This window comes from Bison bison, unplaced genomic scaffold (assembly GCF_000754665.1).
Source record: "Bison bison bison isolate TAMUID 2011002044 unplaced genomic scaffold, Bison_UMD1.0 scf7180017864239, whole genome shotgun sequence".
Classification (NCBI taxonomy): Eukaryota; Metazoa; Chordata; class Mammalia; order Artiodactyla; family Bovidae; genus Bison; species Bison bison.
In genome coordinates this window covers 7,156,156-7,169,171 of record NW_011494811.1, presented here as the reverse complement: position 1 = coordinate 7,169,171, position 13,016 = coordinate 7,156,156, and the positions used below count along the sequence as shown (strand labels likewise).

General features: G+C 40.8%; 1 protein-coding gene across 2 annotated transcripts in view; it reads right to left on the bottom strand.

Annotated features, from left to right (window-relative positions):
• ESR2 (estrogen receptor 2 (ER beta)) overlaps positions 1-12,724 on the bottom strand; it is a 49,312-nt gene extending 36,588 nt beyond the window's left edge. For both annotated transcript variants that reach the window (XM_010846797.1, XM_010846798.1), the window contains exons 1-3: positions 12,350-12,724; positions 10,593-10,765; positions 3,179-3,295 (exon numbers count right to left, since the gene is read on the bottom strand). In XM_010846797.1, the coding sequence (XP_010845099.1) occupies positions 3,179-3,295; positions 10,593-10,765; positions 12,350-12,702 (643 nt within the window). In that variant the 5' untranslated portion in view covers positions 12,703-12,724. The remainder of the gene's footprint in view (positions 1-3,178; positions 3,296-10,592; positions 10,766-12,349) is intronic.
• Positions 12,725-13,016: the final 292 nt, after the last annotated feature.

The window sequence follows — 13,016 nt, the reverse complement described above, 5'->3', positions numbered from 1 at the left end:
GGGGGGCGAGGGAGGGAGAAGGGGGACGACAGAGGATGAGATGGCTGGATGGCATCCCTGACTCGATGGACGTGAGTCTGAGTGAACTCTGGGAATTGGTGATGGACAGGGAGGCCTGGCGTGCTGCGATTCACGGGGTTGCAAAGGGTCGGACACTGAGCGACTGAACTGAACTGAACTGATGAGACAAAAAAAATGAGATTTCATCTATGCAAGGATTCAGTCCTCCTGTTCCTCTCACCACATATACTGCCCCCTACAGGTGGAGTGGATGTGCTACTGCCCTGGTCCCAAACCAAGAGAACCACAGCCACTAACAGATCCTAGCACATTGAAAACATTCTTTTCCTAAGATTATATTAGAAATCATTTATTTAAAATATGCAATTTAAAATACTGTTTTACTTAAAACATGATATATTTATTTGCAGTCTTTAGTTAGAAGGCCAAGGGATTTCTCTTTAAACACTTCTGCCAATTTAAGTCACAAGTTACGCTGTCTCTAGATTTTCAGTTTCAGCTTTCTTAAAACAGAGCAAGAACTTAGAGACTCATAAAGCACTCTGAATGCAGACTCTTTCTAGGTTTATGATGATTTTGCCCTAATCTTACCCATCCAGTTCCAGTTTAGTCACTCAGTTGTGTCTGACTCTTTGCTACCCCATGAAGCGCAGCACAGCAGGCCTCCCTGTCCATCACCAACTCCCAGAGTTCACTCAAACTCATGTCTATCGAGTAGGTGATGCCATCCAGCCATCTCATCCTCTGTCGTCCTCCCTTCTCCTCCTGCCCCCAATCCCTCCCAGCATCAGGGTCTTTTCCAATGAGTCAACTCTTCGCATGAGGTGGCCAAAGTACTGGAGTTTCAGCTTCAACATCAGTCCTTCCAATAAACACCCAGGACTGATCTTTAGAATGGACTGGTTGGATTTCCTTGCAGTCCAAGGGACTCTCAAGAGTCTTCTCCAACACCACACTTCAAAAGCATCAATTCTTCAGTGCTCAGCTCTCTTCACAGTCCAACTCTCATATCCATACATGCTGCTGCTGCTGAATCACTTCAGTCGTGTCCGACTCTGTGCGACCCCATAGACAGCAGCCCACCAGGCTCCCCCGTCCCTGGGATTCTCCAGGCAAGAACACTGGAGTGGGTTGCCATTTCCTTCTCCAATGCATGAAAGTGAAAAGTGAAAGTGAAGTTGCTCAGTTGTGTCCGACCCTCAGCGACCCCATGGACTGGAATCCATGGGATTTTCCAGGCAAGAGTACTGGAGTGGGGTGCCATTGCCTTCTCCGCATATCCATACATAACCACTGATAAAACTATAGCCTTGACTAGACGGTCCTTTGTTGGCAAGGTAATGTCTCTGCTTTTCAGTATGCTATCTAAGTTGGTCATAACTTTCCTTCCAAGGAGTAAGCGTCTTTTAGTTACATGGCTGAAGTCACCATCTGCAGTGATTTTGGAGCCCAGAAAAATAGTCTGACACTGTTTCCACTGTTTCCCCATCTATTTCCCATGAAGTGATGGGATCAGATGCCATGATCTTCGTTTTCTGAATGTTGAGCTTTAAGCCAACTTTTTCACTCTCCTCTTTCACTTTCATCAAGAGGCTTTTTAGTTCCTCTTCACTTTCTGCCGTAAGAGTGGTGTCATCTGCATATCTGAGGTTATTGATATTTCTCCCGGCAATCTTGATTCCAGCTTGTGCTTCTTCCAGCCAGCGTTTCTCATGATGTACTCTGCATATAAGTTAAATAAGCAGACTGACAATATACAGCCTTGACGTACTCCTTTTCCTATTTGGAACCAGTCTGTTGTTCCATGTCCAGTTCTAACTGTTGCTTCCTGATCTGTATATAGGTTTCTCAAGAGGCAGGTCAGGTGGTCTGGTATTCCCATCTCTTTCAGAATTTTCCACGGTTTATTGTGATCCACACAGTCAAAGGCTTTGGCAATCTTACCCATACCTAACCCAACAGCTGTTAGTCCTTCACATTTTACTCAAAGCTTTCACAACAACTATCTTTTCCTACTCGTATTTCATATGTTTGCATAAATTTTAAATTATATAACTTAACAATTACAATAAGTAGAAACAGGTTGGGAAGAAGTTAGTGGTTACTGATAAGGATATAACTGAAGTGGCATTTATGAAAGTAACCAATATCCACTGGGAGATCATTGGCAAGATGTTTTACAGAGGAAATGGAGAACATCAGTGATTTTAGGAAGCCAGAGAACTAATTAAAAGAACTTCTGCTGTAATTCTGAACTAGAGGAAGGGACAAAGAATGTTTGAGGGCAGAGCTACTAAGAGATTATCAGAAAAGAGAGGACTTAAAAAAATATATTTTCAAATAGTTACAAAGAGAGAAATTACACCAAACTACTGCTAAAATACTGGCTGGCAGAAGAATAAGAAAAGTTTAGGCAGAGTTGACATGAGTGCATACAAACAAGCAAATGTGTACGGACACATGAATTGAGTTAGCTGGCTGGAGGAGGCAGATTGTAAGCATCATTGTCAGTTGTTACACTAGTGTTCCCATTTCCCTTTGTCTGTTCAAGCATGTATACATGTGTGTATACACATACATATGCACACGTACCATCTTAGAACAAAATTCATGCTCTATGTGCTTTCCATAGGTCTATCATGTTTCTGACTCCTGCATATATATTTTTTCCAGTTCTAGAAAGTTAATGGAGTGACAGGTGACAGGCATGAGTCATCCCAGTAACCCACAGTGTAGTCTACCTTCTTGTCCCAGCTTTAACTGTGAACATGTACCAGAATTTCATCTTGGGACTGTTCAAGGCCTCAGGCGGATGGTCATCCAGCCCATCTGAGCACTTCAGTGGCTAGAGTTCTCTAATTCATGCAGCAGCCTATTCCGGTGTCAGACCATTTGACCTATAGAAAGTTCTTCCTTATGCTGGGCCCAAATCTGCCTCCTGCAACTTGTTTCTGTTCACCCCAGCTCTGTCTTCCACAGTTACAGAGAATAAGTCAATGCCCCTGCCATGGGACAGCATGCAAACACTTGAAAATAATTACCGCGCCCTAAATCTCCTCTCACCCAGACTCCATGTCTTCAGGTCCTCAAACTGTCCCCAGTTTGACCTGGCTCTCAGCATGTCCCACATACCACAGAAGGGGACGGGAACACTCACCACACTTCACCATTCCAACCTCATAGCACTTCCGAAGTCGACAGGCCTGACAGCTTTTACGTCGGTTCTTATCTATGGTACACTGATTTGTAGCTGGACAAATATAATCATTATGTCCTACAACAGAGCAAAAAAAAAAGGAAGTTTATTGTTACAATATTTTGGATAATTCTCTTTTCTGGTCAACAACACAGCTAAAGCCACGCAGCTGAGAAATAGGAAAACAGCTTCTAGCTACAGGAACAGGTATAAAAACCAAGTGTAACCTCATCAGTGCCTCATTAGTGAGTAAAAGAAATTTAGGAATATTTTGATATCCTACATCTTGACCAGTAGACTATTCTCTGAATGTTTTTAGAATTCTCAAGAGATACACTTAGAAATACTCTTCTTTGGACATGGAAAGTGAGACAATCACCTGAAATTGATTTGGTCAAAGTCACAAAATTCCTCAAGAGTAGTACTTGGTGTCAGGTCAGCAAACTAAACTCCTTGTACTCTTTTGCATACATTTTTCTTTGGGATTTAACATGACTTTTTAGTGGGAATTCATAGCTAAGAGAACTAAACTGGTCAATAAGAGAATATAAAAAATCAGCAAACTAAACAAGGAAAAAAAGAAGTACCACTTGATAATCACCAGATTTTAAAGACCTCTTCAAAAAGACATAGTTCCATGATTGAAACATAATGAAATTTTATAATCCTCTCTCCTTTCAGGTAGACTCCAGATTCCAGTAACATGTGTTCAACAAAACATAAATTGAACTTCAGTTGTTTGTGACTTGCCAGCCATGCCCTGAGTTGGCTTAGGTACCAGCAAAGGCACCTGAGAGATGCAAAAACCACTCTCTCAAGTGCCTCTCCATCCTGGCCGTGTACAGGAAGCAATGTCTTCTTAGCCTGACCCATCAACATTTCTGACCTCCTACTGATTTCCAGGTTCTTTCCATGAGCACCTCATTTACTCATAGAACTTCCCTATAAAGAGCTATGATCCCGATTTTACAAATGAAAACACTTAAGCTCAGTTCAATAATCTTAAAGTTACTGCTTTTTCATTTTGCATAATAAATTCCTTTAAAAGCTTAAAATAAAACAAATTTATTATCTCATAGTTCCCATGAGTAGACAGTTCAAGGAAAATTTACTCAGGGTCCCAACAAAGCTTCAACCAACGTGTTGACAGGGCTGTGGCCTCATCTGAGGTTCAGGGTCCTCTTCCAAGCTCATTCAAGTTCTTGATAGAATTAATTCCTTGCAGTTGTAGGACTGAGGTCCCCATTTTCTTGCTAGTTATAGTCTGGACACTGCTCCTAGCTCCTAGAGGCACTTGCCTAGAAGCACTTGACAACAGGATGTCTGCTTTCCTCCAGGGTAGGAGGAGTGCATCTCTGACTCCACTCCTCTCCCCAGGCTGCTATGATGGAGTCTCACATAACCACAGCATAACCACAAGAGGCGATCCCATCACCATTTGCCATATAATGTAACCTAACTAACACAGTCACTCATTATAGATACATTATATATATATATAAAACATTTTTATTTATGCTTTATGTTTATGGCAATTCCCTCATAGCTCAGTCGGTAAAGAATATGTCTGCAAAGCAGGAGACCCAGGTTCAATTTCTGGGTCAGGAAGATCCTCTGGAGAAGGAAATGGCAATCCACTCCAGTATTCTTGCCTGGAAATTCCCATGGACAGAGGAGCCTGGCGGGCTACAGTCCATGGGGTCACAACAGTCAGACATGACTTAGCAACTAAACCACCACCACCATAAAACATTTTAAGGGACAGATAATTGTCTTTTTATTGGTTTTATCCTCACTTATATTCAAAAATAAATTTTAAAAACCAAAATATATTTCTAATCAGAGACTTTCTATTGTAGTTTTGAATATAATGCTTTATAGTTTGAAGGTAAATGTAACCCCACAGTATTTCCCATAGCAGGAGTAATCTTTTACATATCTTCTAAAGCCTCAAAGAACTGTACATGATGTTATTCTCAATGATTTTATAATGAGGTTTACAACAATAAGCATTTAAAGAACAACTAGAGGTTGGTCACAGTAGCTGCGACGGCGCACACACACAGCCAAGAAGAGCTGCCCCAGGCCCTAGAAAAGGCAGAGGAACCAGAGATCAAATTGCCAACATCTGCTGGATCATGGAAAAAGCAAGAGAGTTCCAGAAAAACATCTATTTCTGCTTTATTGACTATTCCAAAGCCTTTGACTGTGTGGATCACAATAAACTGTAGAAAATTCTGAAGGAGATGGGAATACCAGACCACCTGACCTGCCTCTTGAGAAACCTGTATGCAGGTCAGGAAGCAACAGTTAGAACTGGACATGGAACAACAGACTGGCTTCAAATAGGAAAATGAGTACATCAAGGCTGTATATTGTCAGCCTGCTTATTTAACTTCTATGCAGAGTACATCATGAGAAACGCTGGACTGGAGGAAGCACAAGCTGGAATCAAGTTTGCTGGGAGAAATATCAATAACCTCAGATATGCAGACAACACCACCCTTATGGCAGAAAGTGAAAAGGAACTAAAAAGCCTCCTGATGAAGTGAAAGAGGAGAGTGAAAAAGTTGGCTTAAAGCTCAACATTCAGAAAACTAAGATCATGGCATCTGGTTCCATCACTTCATGGGAAATAGATGGGGAAACAGTGGAAACAGTGGCTGAATTTATTTTTCTGGGCTTCAAAATCACTGCAGATGGTGACTGCAGCCATGAAATTAAAAGATGCTTACTCCTTGGAAGGAAAGTTATGACCAACCTAGATAGCATATTCAAAAGCAGAGACATTACTTTGCCAACAAAGGTCCATCTTGTTAAGGCTATGGTTTTTCCAGTGGTCATGTATGGATGTGAGAGTTGGAATGTGAAGAAAGCTAAGTGCCAAATAATTGATGCTTTTGACTGTGGTGTTGCAGAAGACTCTTGAGAGTCCCTTGGACTGCAAGGAGATCCAACCAGTCCATCCTAAAGGAGATCAGTCCTGAGTGTTCATTGGAAGGACTGATGTTGAAGCTGAAACTCCTATACTTTGGCCACCTGATGCGAAGAGCTGACTCACTGAAAAAGACCCTGATGCTGGGAAAGATTGCAGGCAGGAGGAGAAGGGGATGACAGAGGATAAGATGGTTAGATGGCATCACTGACTCAATGGATATGGGTTTGGGTGGACTCCGGGAGTTGGTGATAGACAGGGAGACCTGGCATGCTGCGGTTCATGGGGTCACAAAGAGTCAGACACAACTGAGCGACTGAACTCAACTGAGAGGTTGGTCTCAGAGTTTGTTGTAAAAAAGCATTTTAATTTTTGAAAAAAGGATTGGAAAACACAATAATATGAAGACAATAGCCTAGAGAATGCCGTGTGCAAGAAGGTCATAGTAATTCATTTCATTTCTGGCAAAAAGAAAAAAGTCCTCCTTGAACTGCAAACACTGCACATATTAAAATGGTCTTCTTGCTCTGTGCAAGAGTCTGAGAAGCATACTACTCTATATGAACAGAACTAAAAAAGATGCAAAGCAAAATTCAAGGCAAATCATGAAGCTAATTCTTTAAGATATAAAGCTTTACAGGGAAGCCTGGCTTGCTGCAGTCCATGGGGTCACAGAGTCAGACATGACTGAGTGACTGAACTGAATCCATACAAAGTACTCAATTATAGTTTGTTGAAGAAATGAATGCATATGAATGTGTGGGCTTCCTTTGTTGCTCAGACAGTAAAGAATGTGCCTGCAATGCAGAATACCTGAGTTCAATCCCTGGGTGGAAGATCCCCTGGAGAAGGGAATGGCTACCCATATCTGACTCTTTGCGACCCCACAGACTGTAGCTCACCAGCATTCTCTGTCCATCGATTCTCCAGGCAAGAATTCTGGAGTGGGCTGCCAATCCCTCCTCCAGGGGATCTTCCTGACGCAGGGATCAAACTCACATCTCTTACATTTCCTGCATTGGTAGGCTGATTCTTTACCCCTAGCGCCACATATGGAGCTTATCATACAAGTAGCAATTTTACTCATAAGTATTTACCCAAAAGAAACAAAAAGATATGTCTAAACAGAGAGATATGCATAAATGTTCACAGCAGTTTTATTCAAAATAGCATAGAACTAGAAACAATTCAAATGAACAAATAAACATGTAATTCCCTGGTGGTTCAGTGGTTAGGACTCCACACTTCCCTCCCAGAGTTCTATCCCTGGTCAGAGAACTAAGATCCCACAACCTTGCAATGTGACCAAAAAAAAGAACAAATAAACAAAAGGGGGTACACTTACTGGAATATTAGTTAAAAAAAATGGAATGAACTACTAATACATCCAACAACACAGATAAATCTTAAAAGCATCATAAGTGAAAGAAACCATACGCAAATGGTTACAAACTTTAAGATGCAATTATATGACATTCTAGAAAAGGCAAAATTGTAAGGATAGAAAATAGATCAAGGGTCACCAGAGCCTGGGAAGCTTGGGTGAAATTGGCTGCAATGGGTATGAAGGAATATTTTGAGGTTATAGCAGTGTTCCGTATCTTAATTACAGTATTGGTTACATGACTACATATATTTTCAAAATTCATAAAACTGTAAAATTTGTGTCTTCCCTGGTGGCCCAGTGGTTAAGACTCCACTCTTCCACTGCAGGAAGCGTGGGTTCAATTTCTGATGGGGAACTAGGATCCCACATGCCTCATGGCTTTGCAAACAGACCAAAAAAAAACTATAAAATTAAAATAGAGGAATTTTGTTGTATGTAAATTATATCTCAAACAAAAAAAAGGTCCTATATTTTTTAAATCAGTGAAAATGGATTTATTTAATAAAACAAAGTGAAGTGAAAGTTGCTCAGTCATGTCCGACTCTTTGTGACCCCATGTACTGTACAGTCCACGGAATTCTCCAGGCCAGAATACAGGTACGGGTGGCTGTTCCCTTCTCCAGGGGATCTACCCAACTCAGGGATCGAACCCAGGTCTCCCATATTACAGGCGGATTCCTTACCAGCTGAGCCACCAGGGAAGCCCAAAAGAATCTGTTTTATTCTTTTTCAATTTATGAAAATATATTTGATTCTCATTCCATTCGACATACCCAAAAAATTGAGTAGTTGTTTTGAGTTACTGCAATGCACTTATACCAGAGGGTACCAAAAATAGGCAGAATCTAAAGAAATAATCAATTAGGCATTCAGCAATTGTAAGAGCACTAACATTACCATCTGCACTTTTAGGATATGACCTTCCTTCTCCCTTTCCTGACAGCTCCTTTGCTGATGCATTAGGAAGGAATGATGTGGGGAAAGCGCAGTAAACTTATTGTTATCAGCTGCAGTCTCAGGGTTCATGAAATATAGTCCATACAGAGATTTTTCCCAAGGAGCAAATAAGAAAAATTCTTTCTTTTAAGGATGTAGTTAGTGTTTTTTGGATCAAAACTTCCTTTAGAATATAAAATTCTAGAACTTCAACAAAGTAGGGAATTGTCATCATATCAAGAGTTTGGTTCTGAATTTCAGAAAATCTAAATTGTTCTTATCATATATCACAATAAACTGAACCTGGCCTGATAATCTACTAGTACAATGATAACCAAAAAAAATTTAAGCACTGAAAATGTTAAATGCAGAAAAGTTCTGTGTATATAAAAGAAAAAAATAGCCAAACATGATTTACATTTTGATAATATTTGATGACATCAGCTTCCTTTATTTGTGTTGTTTTTCCTTTTGACAAGCAAAGGAGCTTGGAAATGGCAGAGGCCCTCATCCACCTAACTATGAAGATTTTAGAGGAGATGGGTTTAAATGAGGTTAGGATTAGAAGAGAAACAACACAGGCAGAAAGAAAAGACGCCGACATTTGAAAACAAAAGAGTTAAAAGAAAAATTAGAATAACTTGAATTTGCAAGTAGTTCTACTCTTGCAGTGTTTATAATTGACCAAATATTTTTCACATAACTACATTTCACATAACTACATTTTACAAATATGTTCACATTTTAGTTTTTTAATAACTACCTCCATTTCACAGATGAGGAAACCAGGCCAGGACATCAAGTCACAGAGCTACTAAATGGAGGGTTGAGGACAAACAGGTGCCAATCTGCTGCTGCTGCTGCTGCTAAGTCGCTTCAGTCGTGTCTGACTCTGTGCAACCGCATAGACGGCAGCCCACCAGACTCCCCCGTCCCTGGGATTCTCCAGGCAAGAACACTGGAATGGGTTTCCACTGCCTTCTCCAATGCATGAAAGTGAAAAGTGAAAGTGAAGTCGCTCAGTCGTGTTCGACTCTTCGCGACCCCATGGACTGTAGCCTACCAGGCTCCTCCATCCATGGGATTTTCCAGGCAAGAGTACTGGAGTGGGGTGCCATCGCCTTCTCCGAGGTGCTCATCTATGAAGGGTGAATTTCCCAGGGACTCAGAGGAAGGTGATTCCTTATCTACTAACATTCCACCCCTCACCTCCCTCTAGATTACATCAGCTTCTCTGCTTGAGGTAAAATGCTGTCAATCTAGAGTTTCATTGGGTGAATTAACTCAATAAATTGCTGTTCACCACTTGCACACTATGAATTGCTTTAAGGTAGCTTTCCTTAACCGGTTAAGAACAAGGCTTTGGCAGAAAAGGGAAGGGAGCTCTGAGATGGGAACACAGGCCACTGCCTGGAAGGAGGGCTGACAAGGGAGGGGTTATGGGGGTAGAGAGGCAGCTGAGAGCACAAGCAAGCAAGAAAGTGCCTGCAGCAAATTAGGACTAGCAAGGAAACGTGTGGCAAGGGGCTGACTGGCCTCGAAACCAGGTGCGTACAATCTGAAATTGATTAAAGAGATGATTTAACAAAATGACAGAAACAAAAAGCCAGCCTAACAGAAATTTGGAGAAGGGTAGGGAAACAGTCTAAATGCAGACCAGAAAATGGGATTGTGAAGGAGGTTCCACTTGTTGAGCTACTGACTGCATAAAATATATTCTCTCTTCCTCAGGAGCCAGCCCACCATCTCAACTGTTACGTATGCTAGATATTAAACACAAGTCAAAGGAAGAAACAATCTTCGCAGTTCCTAATGGGCACACATTTTTTCCAACCTTCACAAAGGTTATAAGATGTTCTCTCCTAGGAAGATAGCAACAGGTGATGGTGGTACAAGATCCATTTGGGTTTTGGGGTACAGATCTGTGTGAAAGATAAAGTACTCTATACTTGAAACAATTCCCCCCACCCCCAAAGACACATGATCCTCTGAAACACTCATCAAGTACTCTGTGTACCACGCAGGGCAAACAAAGGTGAAATTTCTGCCAGGTCATCTGCAAAATTGTTTAAAAGCAAAGTGGAAAACAAAAAAAGCAGCTAACAACACTCTTGTACCTTGAATACTTCTTTTAAAAAAGGCCTTACATCCTTCACACGACCAGACTCCATAGTGATATCCCGACGCATAATCACTGCAGACAGCACAGAAGTGGGCATCCCTCTTTGAACTTGGACTAGTAGCAGGGCTGGCACAACTGCTCCCACTAGCCTTCCTTTTCAATGTCTCCCTAGGGGCAAAGAGAACATTCACTGTAAAAGAATATTGATGGTAAAACAAGCCCTTTCTAGAAAAAGGAACAGCATGAACATTGCCTCATGTATCTCTTTGCCCTCCAGGCTTCATAACAAATATATTCCAAGAGATCTGATCAAGCAAAACCTTTGTTACTGATATCAGATCTATTAAGAGTTGCCTTGTCGGGATCGCTGGTGTCTGAAAGTGGATAGGTGAGTTTACACCCATCCACGTAGTGCAAATGAACACTGGTTACCATGGAGAACTAGCTGTAGCCATCAGGGTGTACATCTCTATAATCAGTGACCACATCAAGTCTGGGTGGGAACAGTGGGGAAAAGGGGAGAGCAAAGGAGAAGAGAAGGGGAGAGGGGGAGAGCATAAACACATGTCTGTCCCTTGAGAAGGCTCTGAAGAAAGCAGGTGTTCAATGCAGGGTGGAGAGAGGGCCAGGGCTTACCACAGAGGAAGGGAGAACCCACAAGGGAGCACCTGCAGACACCAAGAACACACGGGGCTAGTTCCTAATTTTGCTACAGCATATTTCCTTTGGAAAGGACATGGCAGAGGTATGATTGATTTATAAATTTAATATGCTGAGGTTTACTGTACCCAAATATTCACAGAACTCTGATTAGAACTTATCCTCAGAAATAAGATATTTCTTCCTTTAAAAGTTGAATGAGAAGACATTATTTTTAAAAAGTTATCTACATTTTTCGTATTCTCTTTTACCCATCAAAAACTTCTTTAAAAAAGAAGAAAAATAAAATTAGTGTGTAATATGGCTTTCTCAAAGTTTTATGATATTCAAAAGTAATAAATTTCAATGTCAAATATGCTATAACTTAGTGCTTGGGTTGTTGTGTAAAGTTATGCCCCCTCATGCTTCTCCCTGTACTACCTCTGCCCTCCGTAGCCATGATTATCATTAAAACTATCCGAGTTCAATCCCTGGTTGGGGAAGTAAGACCCCACAAGCCACCTAGCACAAAATATATACGTGTGTGTATGTATAACAAATTGAATGCGAATAATCCATCATGTTACCTTGCACTTAGAGTTTAAGAATGTTCATCTAAAGTCCACATTTAGATTCCTGTCAATCTTTATAAAATGTTATTTAGTTCACTGTTTAAAAATTTGTAGCAAAGTTTATCTTTTCACCTGTCTAGCATTTCATCAAGCTGTAATACCAATGGTTACTTTTATCTTGGACATAATTTGTCGTGAACACTAAGCTGTGATTTCACTTCAAGATAGGAAGGATCTAACTTGAAATTAAAATTCCTTTTTGAAACTCAAATCACTTCATCAAGAAGGAAGTGATTTAAGTTAAATATTTTCCAAAGACAGTCATGAAGTGAATTCTCCCCCACAACACAGATCTAAAAGCTCAACTTTTTAGTAAGGACTAGAATATCAGAATAGATATCCTAGAATTCAGAACATCAGATGTTTTAGGTGCTCTATGTGATAATGAAGACCTTGTATAACATATATCTTTCTTCTCACTAAATCATAAAGCAATCTGAATATCGGCCATAATATAATTCAGAATGAAGACTGGATTTACCTGTTCACAGGTAAGGTGTGTTCTAATGATCTGGATTCACGCCAAGGACTCTTTTGAGGTTCTGCATACAGAACTGACGGCTGGCAATGGATGGCTAAAGGAGAGAGGTGTCCAGGAGTTGGCCACAATACATTTGGGCTTGTGGTCTGTCGACCAGGCCCATCTTCTGAGTTATTGGGAATACTGTAATTCATCACAGCAGGGCTATAGAATGTCACGGCTGAGTATTCATGGCGGCTCTCTACATAGGAAGAGGGTAAATAGATGGGGCCTGGCTCCAGGGGTAGGATGGATTGACCGCAGTTATAGGAGACAGGAGAGTTAAGGCTAGATGGTGAGTTTTTGACATCCATGTCTTGAGTAGGTAACAGCTAGGAAAACCCCTTGTAAGAAGAGGCACAAAAGGACATTATAATGTTCACAGAGTCATGGACAGGTATGGCTGTAAAGAAAAAATAAAAGACATTTCTAAGTTACAGGTACAAGCATACTGTGAAAAAGGTTGACACATTTTTATTATACATACACACTTATATGGACCTAGAAATACATCATGAAAAATATACACACAACCTTAGAGGGGTAGGAATAAAAGGCATGGAATTCGTTTTCTTCTTCATTCACTTCCATAAAGCTTTTGTTGTTAACTATAAGAATTTTCTACCAT